Source organism: Homarus americanus, unplaced genomic scaffold (genome assembly GCF_018991925.1).
Source record: "Homarus americanus isolate GMGI-L3 unplaced genomic scaffold, GMGI_Hamer_2.0 scaffold42657, whole genome shotgun sequence".
Classification (NCBI taxonomy): domain Eukaryota; kingdom Metazoa; phylum Arthropoda; class Malacostraca; order Decapoda; family Nephropidae; genus Homarus; species Homarus americanus.
The window spans coordinates 217571-235786 of NW_024722584.1; the positions used below are offsets into that span (position 1 = coordinate 217571).

At 40.3% G+C, this 18216-nt stretch overlaps 3 protein-coding genes across 3 annotated transcripts; 2 read left to right on the top strand and 1 right to left on the bottom strand.

The window, feature by feature from the left end:
* Positions 1 to 2348: 2348 nt before the first annotated feature.
* LOC121862843 (uncharacterized PE-PGRS family protein PE_PGRS54-like) lies at positions 2349 to 6175 on the top strand. The gene is made up of 3 exons (XM_042361165.1): positions 2349 to 2366; positions 2856 to 4408; positions 4498 to 6175. Exons 1-3 carry the CDS (start codon positions 2349 to 2351, stop codon positions 6173 to 6175), a joined length of 3249 nt encoding a protein of 1082 aa, XP_042217099.1.
* A 4670-nt stretch (positions 6176 to 10845) lies between these two features.
* On the top strand, positions 10846 to 12732 carry LOC121862844 (glycine-rich cell wall structural protein-like). Its single transcript, XM_042361166.1, has 3 exons — positions 10846 to 10884; positions 11274 to 12067; positions 12130 to 12732. Exons 1-3 carry the CDS (start codon positions 10846 to 10848, stop codon positions 12410 to 12412), a joined length of 1116 nt encoding a protein of 371 aa, XP_042217100.1. The 3' UTR covers positions 12413 to 12732.
* Positions 12733 to 15021: 2289 nt separating this feature from the next.
* On the bottom strand, positions 15022 to 16487 carry LOC121862816 (glycine-rich cell wall structural protein-like). Its single transcript, XM_042361134.1, has 2 exons — positions 16434 to 16487; positions 15022 to 16190 (listed from the first exon to the last, which is right to left on the bottom strand). The coding sequence occupies exons 1-2, from the start codon at positions 16434 to 16436 to the stop codon at positions 15255 to 15257; spliced, it is 939 nt and encodes a 312-aa protein (XP_042217068.1). The 5' UTR covers positions 16437 to 16487; the 3' UTR covers positions 15022 to 15254.
* Between the last annotated feature and the right edge of the window lie 1729 nt (positions 16488 to 18216).

An 18216-nucleotide genomic window follows, 5' to 3' on the forward strand; every position in this document is an offset into this window, starting at 1 on the left:
TTATTTGGACCTGATGTTGTCTTCTTGGTGTTTTATCTCTCTTTCCACACACACACACACACACACAAAATCTTACCTCCAAGAGAGAGAGAGAGAGAGAGAGAGAGAGAAGAGCGTAAGCATTGCTCCTTCACTGACCTTCCTCCCTCACGCCTCTTAATGACTCAGCCAAATTATTGTGGATGAATGTAATCTACACCACTGTTGACGCCATTAACTGACCACTGTGTGACAGTGACCATGTGACAATGAACGTGGAACATTAATAGTGTAACAGTGAACGTGTAACAGTTAAAGTGTGACAGTGAATGTGTGACAATGAACGTGTAACATTAATAGTGTAACAATGAACGTGTAACAGTTAAAGTGTAACAGTGAATGTGTGATAATTAAAATGAGACAGTGAACGTGTGACAGCGAACGTGTGACAGCGAACGTGACAGCGAACGTGAAACATTATTAGTATAACAGTGAACGTGTGACAGTTAAAGTGTGACCGTGAACGTGTAACAGAAAGTGTGATAGTGAATGTGTAACAGTGAAAGTGTGACAGTGAATGTGTGAAAGTTAAAGTGTAACAGTTAAAGTGTGACAGTGAATGTGTGACAGTTATGTGTGACAGTTAAAGTGTGGCAGTGAATGTGTGTCGGTGAATGTGACAGTGAATGTGACAGTGAATGTCTGAAAGTGAATGTGTGAAAAGCTAAATCGTAGTTCTAGTTATCTTGTTTATCTTTCTTTATCCTCCCCCTCCCCTCTCTCTCTCTCTCTCTCTCCCTCCTAAGTTCAATCACGTCCCAAGTTTCCTGAGACTTTTACTGTGTCAGAATGCTCAATGAATACCAATCATAAGCGAGAGAACACACACACACACACACACACACACATATGCTAAGGTGCAATTAAAAAGGTATATTCATTACTATTAACCTTATTCGTGCTAGTGTAAGCAAATTTATACTCTCGCTATTGACTTCCTGCATTCTAGCGTATCTACTGGTGCAACCTTTGTGTAAATATAACCTCTACTATAAGCCTTCTTTGTATGAGTATTACCAGGAGTCTTATTTCCAGGTAGCATTCATTCGTAGACACCTTTACTGAAGACTAATATTTATCACACGAATTTCCTAACTCCGTATACCAATCGCCTGCTAGATTACACAAGAAGTAATTATACTGAATCGTTTGGTAATGAGTTATACGTGATTGTAATTGGATGGGTATAATTGTAATTGTCTTATGTTGTCATCCGCAAGATTTTAATAGAAGGAAATAGGGGGAAAATTGGGGAGAAATAAGTTTTTATTAACCTATAATTTTTCTTTTAGTTAACCACATCACGTTAGTCTCTGGTGTGTGTTCAGTAGAGTGAGCGTTTATCTTTTTCCATCTGGGTCTGTGCTTCTGTGTGTAAAGCTACGTGTTAGAGAACTTGTTTTAAGTGTTGGAGACTTTAGTAATTGTTGTTGAAGATCATCTATATTTTTGTTGGAGATTTCCCATACTGTTGTTGGAGATCTCTTGTTTTATTGTTGGGGAACTCGTGTATAATTGGACGTCTCCCACTATCATTGTTGAAGATCTCCCACTTCATAGTTAAAGATCTCCTATTCTTATATTTCATTATTGCAGTAAAAAAAAAAAAACACCAAGAATCACATTTTTTTTTCACAGTTTCATCATTTTATAAATCAATTTGTACAAAGACGCTTCCTGACAGTCCTCTAGTATTAGGCAATAGGTAGAGTTTCTTACAGTACATTAGGTGGTTATAGTAACGCACACTTAACCACTTGTGGATATTACCAGATAGCTTAGGTATGCTGTTCTACGTCAATATTATACCACCAGTCTGTTTATGTGTATTGTTAAGTAATTCATATTTCTCTTATTCATTTGATTGTAAGAGAAGGTGCTGCTATGTAATTTGGACAGGCGTCTTGACTCCCATGTTAGGTCTATGGCTTTATATCTTATTGAATGACGAGATAATTATACCGCATTAGTTTTATATATTATAATTTCTTCATATATCAGCATATTATATATTTTTAAAGGCATATAGTTGGAACTTAAACCATGAGTAAAAGTTTACGGTGAATATTCTAACAACGAGGAAGAAAATGATGTCTCTACCTTTCCCTCCACCTCCTCCTCCTAGTGGTGAGGAAAGGCACGAGACCCTTGACAAACGATTAATGTCTCTTAGTACTCACGAAAGGTCACAAGATCACTAGCAATAAGCTTCAGTCATCCTTATTTCCTTACGAATCATTGTATAAAGTTATCTAGTGATAAATAAACCCAAAGAAAAAACATTATTACCTATATACATTTTTTAGAACATGAGATTCATCAGTAAGGTAAAAAAAATAGTCTTTCCACTAGACATCATCATCATCATCATCCGTGACTTCCCGAAAATGTGGCTAGGGGAAGGGCCTATAAAAGGTAGTTCATCCATGTCTCATCAGCCAGTCGGGTGTCTGCGTCAATATGGTGAGGATTGGCACCAGCTTTACTGTATTGGGATCTCCGGATATGACATATTGCGCTATCATGTGTGTGTGGGGGGAGGGGAATGAGGATAATTATATCTAAGTAAAAGTTTGGTAACGTCGAGGATGTATAATGTCATAATGCGTATTTAATGTCTTTATGGAGGGCAGTGGGAGAGGTGAAAGGAAGAGTGATGGAGATATGGAAGTTTGGTGAATAATGATACAGGCTGTATGGGTGGTGGGCCAACACAGTGTGTATGGTAATTATTCACCTGATACTTGGATTAAATTATTAATCTTTTCATCTCGAGGTTCGTAAAAAATTTCAGACTGTTCTAAAATTCCTTTCAGAATCTTCATCTACTAGCCCTTGGAGTGACCCTCCTCGCAACTTGCCGCCAGGCTGACTCGGGAGGGGTTGGTGTAGGAGGCACAGGATACAGAGGCAATATAAACCACGTCGTTGTAAGAAGTGGCCACACAGAACGCATCCCCGGTAGGGTATCACCGACAGGATCTCTGGCAACAGGAAGAAAAGAACATAGCCCCACCTCTTCTGTTCCTCCGGGCGGCGTCGTAGTAGGAGGCACCCACAGAGTTCTTACCCCCAGCAGCGTGTCACCAAATGACTCTCCAAGAGGGGGAAGAAGAAGCCATGGTATCTCTGGAATAACTGGACACGGAGACCTAACCACAGCGAGACATGGCTTTGGTCAGACCAACAGTGGCTCGGCCTTTGGAGGGTCATATGACTCATCTGTTGGTGACGAGGAGGTGGGTCTTGGACACGTGCGATCACTTGGTCTTGGACATGGTGACAGCCTTTCTGGTAGACATCGTAGCTCATCGAGGAGGACATTTGATGATTCCTTTGGTGCTGGACATAGTGGTCCCCTTGGAAGACATGTAGGCGTTCTTGATGGTAGATATATTGGCTCCCTCAATAGTGGACATGTTGCTTTCCATAATACTGGACATGCTGGCTCCCTCAATAGTGGACATGTTGCTTTCCTTAATACTGGACATACTGGCTCTCTCAATAGTGGACATGTTGCTTCCCTTAATACTGGACATACTGGCTCTCTCAATAGTGGACATGTTGCTTTCCATAATACTGGACATGCTGGCTCCCTCAATAGTGGACATGTTGTTTTCCTTAATACTGGACATACTGGCTCTCTCAATAGTGGACATGCTGCTTCCCTTAATACTGGACATGCTGGCTCTCTCAATAGTGGACTTGCTTCCCTTAATACTGGATATACTGGCTCTCTCAATAGTGGACATGTTGCTTCCCTTAATACTGGACATACTGGCTCTCTCAATAGTGGACTTGCTTCCCTTAATACTGGACATGCTGGCTCTCTCAATAGTGGACATGTTGCTTCCCTTAATACTGGACATGCTGGCTCTCTCAATAGTGGACTTGTTGCTTCCCTTAATACTGGACATACTGGCTCTCTCAATAGTGGACATGTTGCTTCCCTTAATACTGGACATGCTGGCTCTCTCAATAGTGGACATGTTGCTTCCCTTAATACTGGACATGCTGGCTCTCTCAATAGTGGACATGTTGCTTCCCTTAATACTGGACATACTGGCTCTCTCAATAGTGGACATGCTGCTTCCCTTAATACTGGACATACTGGCTCTCTCAATAGTGGACATGTTGCTTCCCTTAATACTGGACATACTGGCTCTCTCAATAGTGGACATGTTGCTTTCCATAATACTGGACATGCTGGCTCTCTCAATAGTGGTCTTGCTTCCCTTAATACTGGACATACTGGCTCTCTCAATAGTGGACATGTTGCTTCCCTTAATACTGGACATGCTGGCTCTCTCAATAGTGGACATGTTGCTTCCTTAATACTGGACATACTGGCTCTCTCAATAGTGGACATGTTGCTTCCCTTAATACTGGACATACTGGCTCTCTCAATAGTGGACATGCTGCTTCCCTTAATACTGGATATACTGGCTCTCTCAATAGTGGACATGTTGCTTCCCTTAATACTGGACATGCTGGCTCTCTCAATAGTGGACATGTTGCTTCCCTTAATACTGGACATGCTGGCTCTCTCAATAGTGGACATGTTGCTTCCCTTAATACTGGACATACTGGCTCTCTCAATAGTGGACATGCTGCTTCCCTTAATACTGGACATACTGGCTCTCTCAATAGTGGACATGTTGCTTCCCTTAATACTGGACATACTGGCTCTCTCAATAGTGGACATGTTGCTTTCCATAATACTGGACATGCTGGCTCTCTCAATAGTGGACTTGCTTCCCTTAATACTGGACATACTGGCTCTCTCAATAGTGGACATGTTGCTTCCCTTAATACTGGACATACTGGTTCTCTCAATAGTGGACATGTTGCTTCCCTTAATAGCAAACATCATGGCTCCATCAGTGGTTATGGGTCTTCTGGTAGGCGTCGGGTTGGAGCCACAGCTACTGTCAGTTTTAGCCTAGGTGGTCCTCTTCGACGAGCTGATAATCATGGCTCTCCATCTCGTCACGGTGGTTTAGTGAATGTTGGTCATACTGCTGCAACTGGTGGTATTGTTCGTGGGAGTGGAGCTAAAGGTGTTGTGGGAAGTGTCAGAGGTGTTGGGGGGGTTGTAAGAGGTGTTGAAGACGTTGTAGGTGTTGTAGGAAATGTTGGAGATATTGGAAGCGGTGGTCATGGGAAAGCATATTTTGGAAGCCAGTTTGGAGGTTTTGCTGGAGGTTACGGTATTAAGGAAGTAGGGCACGTTGGTGGTAATATTGATGTTAATATTGTTCACAGTAAAGATCATAAAACTAGAATTCCTGGAGCTGTTGCAGTAGTCGACCATTTAGAGGATATTGACCACCATATGCCCACAACCTCTGGAGGGCAATTTCAAGATCTTGGGGTCATTGGACACGCATCACGAGTTGCTGGAGGTGGAAACAGAGATTTTTCTGGTGGCTACAGTGCAAGTGGATTCCCTGATTTTAGACACACAGGAGCTGCCTTAGGAGAACATGAAAGTAATTCAGGTGGCTTTAGAACAGGTGGGGAACACTTTGGACCTCTCCCTAAGCATGGAAGTCCTTCGGCTAACGACGCCACTAGTAAAGCTCTTGAAATGAGTTTTGGAGGCAGACACGTAGAGGCAGTGGCCGTAACTGGACGTCAACATCCTTCAGAACAATATAGTGAGGAAGAGGCGATCGATTTTGAACACACAGGAGTTGTTTTGGGCGGACACGTAGTTGGAAGTCTTGGTGGTGGACACGGAGTTGGAAGCCTTGGTGGTGGACACGTAAGAGATCTCACTGGACATGTAGGTTCTTCAGTTGACTACAATACCGGTGAAGCCCTTGAAGGTCTTGGTACTGGACACAAATCTGGAGGTCTTAGCGGACACGGTGTTAGAGGACATAGTGATGAACAAGGAGTTGATAGTCTCAGCAGTGGACATATAGTAGCTGCCATAGGTAAACACGTAAGATCATCAACTGGTTACAGAGCAGATGGTGCCCTTGATTTCGGACTCGCTGGATCTACCATAAGTGGACATAGAGTTTCATCAACAGGTGGACACGTAGATAGACTCAGTGGTCATAGAGACGGAAATCTTGAAGGTATAGTCATTAAAAACCCTGGAAGTCCCTCTGCTTATGATAGTTAGTCTCACTAATTGTTTTCTATTATCTTGCACCTTGATATTTGCCTACCCGATAATATTACTCTCGAACGTGTTCATTATCACCTTTTTTTTGTACACCTACTTGTTGAAATAGAATAAAATAAAATGTATGTATATAGTATTTTTGCATTGATTTTCACCCCTTTATAGACAATAGTGAATAAACTGATGAGATAGAATATTTATAAAGGATAGTGATCAGAGAAACCATTTATAATATACATATACACATCAGAAGGACCATTTAGGTAATTATGAAACGTAAGATAGATTATACTGTATGATATGTGTTATCAAGCAGCCGTCGGGGTTACTTAAAGATTGGGCGAGTGTTGATTTCTGTAAACCATAAGACGACAAAGACCGAAGACTTTAAACTTATTCCCAAATAAAGAAATAACTCATACAGTAAGTATCTAATACAAGAGTTTAATATATTAGAGAAATGGGATTAATTTATGTTTAAAGAATCATTAGACTACTGAATGACTCAAAGCTGAAAAATACAAATGTTTGGATATTTTCCCCTATACAGTTATATTGTACTGGGACAAATTATTATCTATGTTTGTTGTCTAAGTGAACATGCTTCAGAATTACAAGATTATTTTGCATATATAATTGGAGGATAAAGAGCCACTGAAGAAAATTCACTCCATGTGTTTCATTTCACCGTCTAGAGTCAATACTAATATCCCATGTACACAATAAGAAGAGTATTTATGTATTAAGTTAGTAACATTGGAAAATTCTTGCAAATCTACAAACTTAGAGCTTAAATCATAATAGAGTCTTCTTGTTGTCCTCGAGAAAAAAAATTTATTAACACGACTACAGGCACGTGTTTTCTTCATACCTAAAGTCAGATTTTGCAACATTTTAGTCAAATTTTCCAAGAATTTTTCGAACATCACAGAATGCAATAACAAGTAAACTAAACCCAAGGCAAACTCCCACTGATAACTTACACGCATTAAGAAAAAACACAAGTAACTATGGTGAGGTCAGAAACATCAGGTCATAGACAAAGTGACGCTGCAGAGGCCACATACTTGGGTTACAACACAGGCAGGTTAACTGGTCCTTTACCTATGGTGATGAAATTATTGTTAGTGATTGTAGAACATTTATTACGAGTGTTGATGCTATAAATAGTAGCGAAGTTTTTACATTAGTCAATATTGTCTACTTTTTCAACATATATTTTTATTATTATTATTATTATTATTATTATTATTATTATTATTAGTTATTCTTAATAGTAATAACATTATTATTCTTTTAAATCTTGCTATTCTTGATAAAGTTACTACTACAAATATTCCATTTTCTGGGGCCCATTTCCTACTTATTTTAAACCAAACAACTAAAGAATTTCACTCTCTTTATCAGCATGATCTGGGTCAGACACAACCCGACGATGATGACAGTTTCAGAGTGGAGTCACACTTACAAGGCACATTTCCTGGGGTCGTGATTATCGTGTAAGCGACCTGTAGAATTTCACATGAGAGTCAGATTGAAATGAATGATGATAGTTATGAAACAAATCGAGGAAATAGAAAAAAACGATAATGAAATGAGGAATAAGAAAAAATAAGGAGATTGATGAGACTATTAGATAAGATGGTAGAGAGAAAGAGATATATTAATAAAAGAGAGATAAAAGAAAGACAAGAGTGTTGTTAATCGAATGAAGGAGTTTATATTATTACGACACTGTACTGGAACAAGGTTGAAATTTTCGTCAGGTCGTTTATATCATGATATGAATTTTTTATGTGTATTTCACTTTATTTTTCTCCCATTCTCTCTCCCCTTCACCTCTCTCTCTCTCTCTCTCTCTCTCTCTCTCTCTCTCATTTCATCACTACGAACATTCAGTCTGTCTTTTTCTGTCTGTCTGTCTATCTGTCAGTCAGTCTGTCTGTCTGTGTACTCAAAACTAGTTGTCTGTCATAACTATATCCTGTTACTTCAAGGATTCGCTATTTGGCTATTTTTTGACTGACGAAATGCACACAAGGCTAAATAACACATTATCAATCTCCACTTCCGGGGGAGGGCAAGGCTGGACGAACTGACTATCCACACCTCCGGAGAGACCAAGGTGGAAGACAAATGAGGAGCAGGTTGCGACAGGCTATGATGGTAGGAGCAGTGGCTATATTGAGGGTATTAGATTAGTGATGGTTTAACTCGGTGTATCTCTTGTCTTTTGTGATGGCTGTGTAGGAGTGGTGTTGATTCTATGTTTGTTCCTGTGGTGTTGATTCTTCTATGTTTGTTCCTGTGGTGTTGAGTCTCCTATGTTTGTTCCTGTGGTGTTGATTCTTCTATGTTTGTTCCTGTGGTGTTGATTCTTCTTTGTTTGTTCCTGTGGTGTTGATTCTTCTATGTTTGTTCCTGTGGTGTTGATTCTTCTATGTTTGTTCCTGTGGTGTTGATCTCCTATGTTTGTTCCTGTGGTGTTGATGTTTGTTCCTGTGGTGTTGATTCTTCTATGTTTGTTCCTGTGGTGTTGATTCTTCTATGTTTGTTCCTGTGGTGTTGATTCTTCTATGTTTGTTCCTGTGGTGTTGATTCTTCTATGTTTGTTCCTGTGGTGTTGATTCTTCTATGTTTGTTCCTGTGGTGTTGATTCTCCTATGTTTGTTCCTGTCTCTAGAGAGAGGGAGAGAGAGAGAGAGAAAGAGAGAGAGAGTTATGAACACCAAATATCACGTTCTGTTAAAATTAAGTGATATTTAAACACCACACGAAAGTTTCATCCCATCAAATAGGAATACCTTTCCGTGATACACTTTCGTTTTCATTGATTGGTCTAATTATTTTTGTTCTATCAACCTCGATTCCTCTCTCGACAGACAGTCAAACAGACGAACGGACACAGCGACAGAGAGACAGACAGAAATTTCTGCAAACTTCCATGGGAATAAAAATGACAAATGAAGGATAAATATGTTTGTATTTTTTGGTATATATTAAGTCACATTTTCTCATCACTGACATATGTTATTATGTCTGACATACTCACGCACAAGGTCGACTGAGTCTTATTATACAAATATATGATATATCACACTTTTTCACATCTAAACTCACTCATTATGTTATAAATCAGAACATTGTACCTGTGTACCTGACCTTCAGGCACTATATATATATATATATATATATATATATATATATATATATATATATATATATATATATATATATATATATATATATATATATATATATATATATATATATATATATATATATATATGCATATATTTGTGTGTTCATTTGGTCCAGTAAGCCCATAACCCCTCAAACAAACAGCTATCATTTACACCCCTGCAGTACCTTTATGTCCTGTTACCTGTAAGTATCCTTATAGTGGACAGTCATTCCAAATACTAATAAGAGAAAAAACAAACATTGTTTATCAACCTCATCGAATGACATTATTTGGTTACATCAAGTTTTATCGCAAATAGCTGACATTTTATTCATAAATTGGATTCAGGACGCATAGACCTCAGTACTAATGTTCCCCTGTTATAATGAGTCTCATGTTTAATGTTTGAGATTATTTATGTTTTTGTCTTCTCAGGGCTTAAGTTATAACAGGTATGTCCATTTGTATTTTATGCCTTCATGCATTTGTTCTATAGTATAAATTATTAGAATTGCCTGATCTCTGTATTCTATTATATCTTAGTCTGATTTACTTCTTGACAAATTGTTTCTTTTATGTCTAGAGTACTCATAGTAGACAACACCAGCGGCAGCAATACATAGTAGACACAAACTATCAAAATGGGGTAGATGTAATTGATCATAATTGTAGAATTGGCAAAATTTCTCGAAACACTTTTTGTTTTAAGAATTTATGAAATAGACCGATGTATACAATCATTGTTCTCCTACTTTATGTTAAGTGAGTAAAATTAACAACTGAACATGAAATATAATTTAGTTTATCCAAATAAGGTAATAGATCAACTATAAATATCGTAGATGTATATATTTTGAATACGTCTTGATTAATTAATTTTTTATATTATTCACTTGATGAATATAGTAGTTACTTACTTGAATAACACACACACGCACACACACACACACACACACACACACACATATATGAAACGTCTCCATGCTTTACACCTTCACTAACCATTTCGAGAAATATTTAGTTTTCCACACGTCTCGTAAATATAACTAGAACCCAACCGCGAGGACTTAAACACTAAGCAACAAATTAAAAATAGAAAGATGAATGTTTAATTACGGTCAGTGTTTCAAAATTAACCAAACAAATAAATAAATAAATAAATAAATAAACACTAGTGGGAAATGAAAATAATTAGGTGGTTTTCCATAACTCAAGTAAATGTTTAATTCTTTCATTAATATTCATGATTCACCAACATCACCTTGACCTCTAGCTGGGGGACTTGTTGAAATTCATCATCATCACCACCACCAGGCAGAGCACGACGACGCTCACGGCGTTCTTGGTGTGAATTTTGTAAGTCTAAGCAATGAAGTAGTGGGAGTGGGGGGGGGTGGCAGGTGGTTGGGAAGGGGGAGGGGTTGGGAGGGGGGGGCGGAACCGTTGGTGTTTGAGAGTATATAAGAAGGTGTCCGCAGCGAGGATGACCAACTCATCCTTCTGCCTTCACTCAGACAACATGGTAAGCTCCCTGGCGTCACTTACCTTGTTTCTTTACTTGTAACGAGGAAAAGAAATAACTCAAGTGTTCTTTCCGTTTTGAGAAAGTTAAGAGTATTGCAATCGACCTGTGTGTGTGTGTGTGTGTGTGTGTGCGTGCCGGTTATTGTCAGTGTGTTTTCGGCGGTCAAAGGATTCAATAGCAGTTCTTTTCTTCGTCACCCCAAGACCGAGAAGAGATATAATAAAGGCAAAAATAGTGAGATATATAATATAATATTTCAATTTAGAACAAAAATGACATATGAAATCAGGTAAACATAATTTCAGTTTTATTTGAAGTTCTTTTGAAAATTGTATAACATACAGTATATCGTCAAAGTTTATCACCAGCCTTCTTTTATATTTCAGAAATTCTTCACAACTGTGGGCGTGGTGCTGCTGGTGTGTCAAGGGCATGCCCAGTACTCTTATGGAGGCGGAGGTGGCGGGTCCCTTGGTGGCGGGATTGTCGCGTCTTCTGGAGGAGGAGGAGGAGGAGGAGGTGGATCCTACGGCGGTAGCCAAGGCGGCTTCACCAGCGGTGGTGGTGGTGGTGGTAGTGGTGGTGGTGGTGGTCATTTTGGAGGAGGGGGCTCAGGAGGTCCCCAGAGAAGCTATGCAGCCCCTACTGGAGGTAATGGAAGAAGTTCAGCGACCTCCTTCGTGCACTTCCAGCTTGGTCATCCTGTAGGTTCTACAGGAGGAGGTTCTGGACGCTATGGATCAGGTTCTTCCTTCGGTGGAGGTGCTGGAGGTTCCTTCGGTGGAGGTGCTGGCGGTTCCTTCGGTGGAGGTGCTGGCGGTTCATCTGGAGGTTACGGATCTGGTTCTTCCTTCGGTGGAGGTGCTGGAGGTTCCTTCGGTGGAGGTGCCGGCGGTTCATCTGGAGGCTACGGTTCTGGTTCTTCCTTCGGTGGAGGTGCTGGAGGTTCCTTCGGTGGAGGTGCCGGTGGTTCATCTGGAGGCTACGGATCTGGTTCTTCCTTCGGTGGAGGTGCTGGAGGTTCCTTCGGTGGAGGTGCTGGCGGTTCATCTGGAGGCTATGGGTCAGGTTCTTCCTTCGGCGGGTGCTGGAGTTCCTTCGGTGGAGTGCCGGCGGTTCATCTGGAGGCTATGGGTCAGGTTCTTCCTTCGGGAGGTGCTGGAGGTTCCTTCGGTGGAAGTTCTTCTGGCGGTTCATCTGGAGGCTATGGGTCAGGTTCTTCCTTCGGCGGAGGTGCTGGGTTTCCTTCGGTGGAGGTGCCGGCGGTTCATCTGGAGGTTACGGATCAGGTTCTTCCTTCGGTGGAGGTGCTGGAGGTTCCTTCGGTGGAGGTGCCGGCGGTTCATCTGGAGGTTACGGATCTGGTTCTTCCTTCGGCGGAAGTTCCTTCGGTGGAGGTGCCGGCGGTTCATCTGGAGGTTACGGATCAGGTTCTTCCTTCGGTGGAGGTGCTGGAGGTTCCTTCGGTGGCTCTGGCAGTTCCCACAGCGGAGGTTTTGGTGGTTCAAGCGGAGGCTACGCTTAGTGCAATTGAAAACATTTTAATTCTCAAGTATTTTTACCACTGGATATATTTATTACTGCTATGTACTGTCCGTCCATGTCCCAAAGATAACGATAAAACTTTCTTAACTCTTATGCGTTGTTGGTGATGAAACGAGACACACCAATAAGCCTTAACTACAAACTCTTCTGATTTTACTAACTGATCGTAATAATTAAGACCAGTTGTCACTTGTGTATATTCATTTCCATACAGCGTCAGGAATGTTTATGTTGTATTGTTAGACTATAGCGCCACTTCCATGTCTTGTTTTCTCAAATACATAAAGATTGCATTATGAATCATATATTATTTCTTTTCCTAATTATAAAGCGTCATTGTCATATATATTTATCAACATATCAATAACATACAGCCAGATCACATAGGGAGATACAGTTTTATTATAAGGATACCTTTTAGAAGTCCTTAACAAATTGATCATTTACACTCATGTTTGACACCCAGACAAGAGACACTAAGAGCGCCATCTATGGGTATAATAGCAGTTCAGAGACTCGTACCAGAACTTTAGGATCTTGAGCCTGTACAGGGACTTTTGTTCGTGATCGGACCTTTACTTATTATATCTATGCTTGTAAATTGAATGGTATTATTAAGTATTATTTTGTAGAAACCTTCAGCTGATGATATCATTATTCTGTTTGTTATTGATATGAAAACAGATTTATTAGTTTTGAGATAGTGTAAATACATACATTCATACATACTGTACATACATACATACATACATACATACATACATACATACATACATACGTATACGTACATACATACATACATACATACATACATACATACACTTAAACAAACGCACAGAACAGACGTTGATACAAATGACTAGTATTCATCTTTTCTTATATACACACACAAATACATAGAAAACCACACATTAACTGTACTTAGTCATACATACAGTATCACACGCTAGGGTAAAATACCATAGTTACCCAATAAGTCATGCAACAAGTTCTCTGTCCACTTTCCTCTGTCGTTCTCCATGCAATCTTCTTTTCACTACCCTTCTTCCCCTTCCCTTCCTCCTTCCCCTTCGTATTTTCCTCCCTCCTTCAGTCCCTTACACTATCCATCACCCTACCTAAGCTCCACCTAACTTCAATCTAACTTCCTTCCCTCATTTTCACACAGCTCTTCCTCTTCCTTCACCAATCTCATATCCTCGCCCCTTCCACATCGCTAAATTTCCCATTACGCCCCCTCTTCTTCCTTCTCTTTCTCCAATCTCCTACCCCCCCTTCTTCCTTCTCTTTCTCCAATCTCCTACCCCCCTCCTTCTCTCACTTGTTACCCTTCACCTCCAGTTCCTCCTAGCTGAGTGATAACAGGACCAAATGACAGGTATATACAGTCTTCACACGTTAATAGCGAATTCCAGGGCCCTGACACTACGGCTCCCTGCGGCTGTTCTCAATGCTCTCGTTGTGTTGTGTTTTTGCCTTTAAAATTAGACACTTTCCAGAGAGTTGTGGATGACGTTGCTGTTGTTGGTAAGGTCTAATGTCACGTAAAGAGAGAGAGAGAGAGAGAGAGAGAGAGAGAGAGAGAGAGAGAGAGAGAGAGAGACGAATAGAAATTATTATTTGCGAATCTATGAACTGTTCTGTATAAATATTTTATAATATAGCCTCTACAAAAATAAAACAAACACACACACAAAACATTAAATAAAGAAATAATTAAATAATCATAATCAAGGATAAAAATAATTGGAATAAGTGAAGAAAATTCTTATGTTTTGCGAGTTATTTTTATATAATACTAAATTAAGTTTCGATAAATAGCTATATATATTCGGTGATATTTACCATTGATACCTAAACGTTTATCATTCATGCATTTTGGGAATATTTACTTCATAAGGATAATTTCAATGTATATATCTGATTTTGTGACGCATTTTAAATTGATGTACATATGAAGGATCACGTGGAGAATATCCACCCCAGACACTCTTCTTATCTACTCAATATACACAACACATACTGGAAAGTGAAAACAACAAATTCAAATATATGGTAAAATTACACATTCACGAGCGATTATTTTTTGTTTTTACAAGAAATTTAGATTTTTCTCAAGGTATTTGGTGATTCATTCGAATTTGACCTTCATTTCCGTCGGAAATGAGTTGTTTTTAAGTTTTCACCACCTTCCCACATAGAACCTAACGTTAACCAACCAAAGAAACCGACTTACCCTTTCCTAACTTCCTAACCCCGGGGGTGCCGCCCGCCATATTAAACAGAAAGTACTTATCTTGTATTTGGTTCCAATGAAAGTAACTTTGTTGAAGCATCATGGTGTAATTTTATGTGTTTGTGGACGTGAGAGTTTGCTCATACCTAGCAGGTCTGTTCTAAACAAACAGACGACACGCGATGACTGCAGAGTTACGTGAATTTCTGACGTGTATTTACCATCTCGGTTGTTATCCATTAGCGACAGAAGTGGCATTAGAAACACTTGCTGCAATTGACGAGATATAAATTCTGATGAACCCAAAATTGCTCTAACCAAATTGGGAGTGAAACTGCAATAATACCAGCTACTATATAGTAATTCTTCATTTCTAAAAAATACATATAGAAGTTAATATACATCTTATAAATTATACATTATATATATTAAAGAAAGACTGATATAATAAATAAATATATAGAAGGGATATTTTTCTTCACATTTTCTTAAGTATGTAAACTTTTCTTCCACTTTAGTCGATCGTAGTTCCTTTCTCGAGGTCACAAGACAAGAGGATGATGTAAGAGTCTCTTCAATCACTGCATCAAACATATATGTCCTTTATGATGCCACCAGAGCCATATCCACCAAGAGAACTACCTAGTGAACCACCCGAACCATAACCACCCAGAGAACCACCTGAACCAAGGCCACTTAGAGAACCACCTGAGGCATAACCACCCAGAGAACCCCGTGAACCAAGTCCACCTAGAAAACGACCCGAGCCATAACCTAGTGAACCACCAGAACCAAGGCCACCTAGTGAACCACCAGAACCAAGGCCACCTAGTGAACCACCTGAGCCATAACCTAGTGAACCACCAGAACCAAGGCCACCTAGTGAACCACCCGAGCCATAACCTAGTGAACCACCCGAGCCATAAGCTAGTGAACCACCAGAACCAAGGCCACCTAGTGAACCAACCGAGCCATAACCTAGTGAACCACCAGAACCAAGGCCACCTATTGAACCACCAGAACCAAGGCCACCTATTGAACCACCCGAGCCATAACCTAGTGAACCACCAGAACCAAGGCCACCTAGTGAACCACCCGAGCCATAACCATTAAAAGAACCTCCAATACCATTACCCCCCCGGGCATGATGAACACCCCCTAGGCCACTTCTAGAGCCACCTGGGCTATAAACACCCCCACCGTGAGCCAGGAAAGAGCCACTGCCTCCACCACGACTGTAGCCTACTGGAGCCCCAAGATTGAAGACGCTGTACCCTGTAGCTGTACTGTATCCTCCACGAGTTCCTCCGTATCCTGGAGGTGAATATCCTCCTTGTAATCTTCTGAGGGAGCCATGATGTCCTCCATGGATTCTATGAGGGTTAGCAGCATGTGGGTCGTATGGTCCACCACCTAGGAATCCTCCATGAGGTCCTGGACCGATGGGGCCGAGTGGTCCGTAACCAAAGTCTCCATAACACCGAGAAATCAGAAGCGCCGGGAGTATGAAGGTTATCTGCTTCTGTAAGAAAAGTAAGGTTGATGTTACTAATGCTTTGAACTCTGTTGATCCACTCCAGAATACTTGCTAAAATGATTTTCCAATACGTTAGGTGGTTTTTCAATAATAGTATATATGATAACTGCAATTTATTATGGCGCAAACTAAATCATTTCACTCTCTCTCTCTCTTTCTTTCTTACACTCTACGTATATTATCTATATATCTGGTTATTGAGTTCTAATAAAACCAGTTGGTTCTTACCATGCTGGTGTTATGATACAAACTATGCTGTGAACCCAAGGACCACGTCTTATATACCCTCATATGACCCGCTATTTCTACTATGTGTGGTTGTGTAAATGTGTGACCTGGGAAGACTTTAGGGACCTTAGGGTTAAGGGTTTAGTGTAATGAGTCCAGGTTCATGACTGACTCGTGGCGTATTGTTGAGGTTGGTGAAGACGGAATTACTTTTTATTGTTTGCGTGATATGAGGTAACACAGGAAATTAAGCGTAGATATTAAATAGCGTTGGTAAGGCACTGTGTAGCAACGGGAAGTTTAATTTCTAACTATAATCTTGTCATACATGTAATGCAACTTCTATTTTATTCTTTGGAGAATCTTGAGTGTCTGAAATTGAAATCTGAACAGAATGAAACAAAGAAATCTTATATTTATGCCAAATATTTATGACTACCGCTACACTGACTTTCACCATACCACTCACTCCTAACACTACCATCATCACAACCGACCTCTATCATCACCATAAATCTCACCACTACTACTAAGAATCACCACTGTCACCACCACCATCACTAAGGATCATCACTACCACTAAGAATCATCACCAACATCATCACTAGTTCCACATCACTAACACACTGACTCTTCTAATATTGGTGTTATGATTCATATAACGAGTGAAAGAGAGAGATGTATAGTTATAGGGTGTAGGATTGATCCATGATACATAAGAACATAAGAACATAAGAATGGAGGAAACTGCAGCTGGCCTATTGACCCATACTGGGCAGTCCCGTTTATACCCAACCCCTATTACTCATATAAGCATCCAACCTATGTTTGAAGCTATCCAGCATATTCGAGTTAATGATGATATTTGGTAACTTGTTCCATTCATCCACTACTCTGTTTCCAAACCAGTGTTTACCTATTTCACGCCGAAATCTAAATTTGTCTAATTCAAAACCATTGTTACGATTTCGCTCCTGGTTGGATAGTTTGAGTACCTTTGTAATGTCCCCTTTGTTTAACCCTGACTTCCATTTATACACCTCTATCATGTCGCCCCTCACTCTACGTCTCTCGAGGGAGTGCAAATTAAGATGCTTTAACCTGTCTCTGTACTCAAGGTTCCTAATGCCCGGGATTAGTCTTGTCATTTTCCTCTGGATTCTTTCAAAGGATTCTATATCCATTCTGTAATACGGTGACCAGAACTGAACTGAGTAATCCAGGTGAGGTCTCACAAGCGCAAGATATAATTTTAGGATGACCTCGCTAGTCTTGTAACTAACACTCCTTTGTATGAACCCAAGTACTTTATTAACCTTGTTACGAGCAACAACACATTGTTTACTTGGCTTAAGGTTCCTACTTATCATGACCACACTACAACTCCCACCACAACTAACACCATTCTACCACACCTACCACCACTACAGCCATCATAACTACCACCTCAACTACCAGAACACATTACCCACTGTTGTTCCCAGGGTGGACTGATTAGCACCTCCTGGTCAGAAGATGGTGGTCAGTTCCCAGGGGTGCTTATCTGAGTGGTGGATCACGGCTCTCACTGGTACTGTTTAGTGCTGAATTCACTTGCTTAAACACTGTTCATCACTGTTCAACACTGATCCCACTTCTTTCCGAAACGAAATTGTCATTTTTGATTATGTTGATATCCCGGTGGTGAGGATGGGTCGGGGAGAGGGACTTGGGTAATGGGCCGAACATGGCCAAGGGGGGCCGCTGCACGGCAGCTCCTTTTAGGTCTTGACCCTCCGGTGGT

Bases quoted from the DNA above. Each gene is read 5' to 3' on its own strand.
- LOC121862843 (XM_042361165.1), top strand. The intron at 4,409-4,497 runs GTTGCTTCCCTT...CTCTCTCAATAG, and splicing joins GCTCTCTCAATAGTGGACAT to TGGACATGTTGCTTCCCTTA.
- LOC121862844 (XM_042361166.1), top strand. From the start codon at position 10,846: ATGACCAACTCATCCTTCTGCCTTCACTCAGACAACATG. The intron at 10,885-11,273 runs GTAAGCTCCCTG...TTTATATTTCAG, and splicing joins GCCTTCACTCAGACAACATG to AAATTCTTCACAACTGTGGG. The intron at 12,068-12,129 runs TTCTTCTGGCGG...GAGGTGCTGGGT, and splicing joins GGAGGTTCCTTCGGTGGAAG to TTCCTTCGGTGGAGGTGCCG.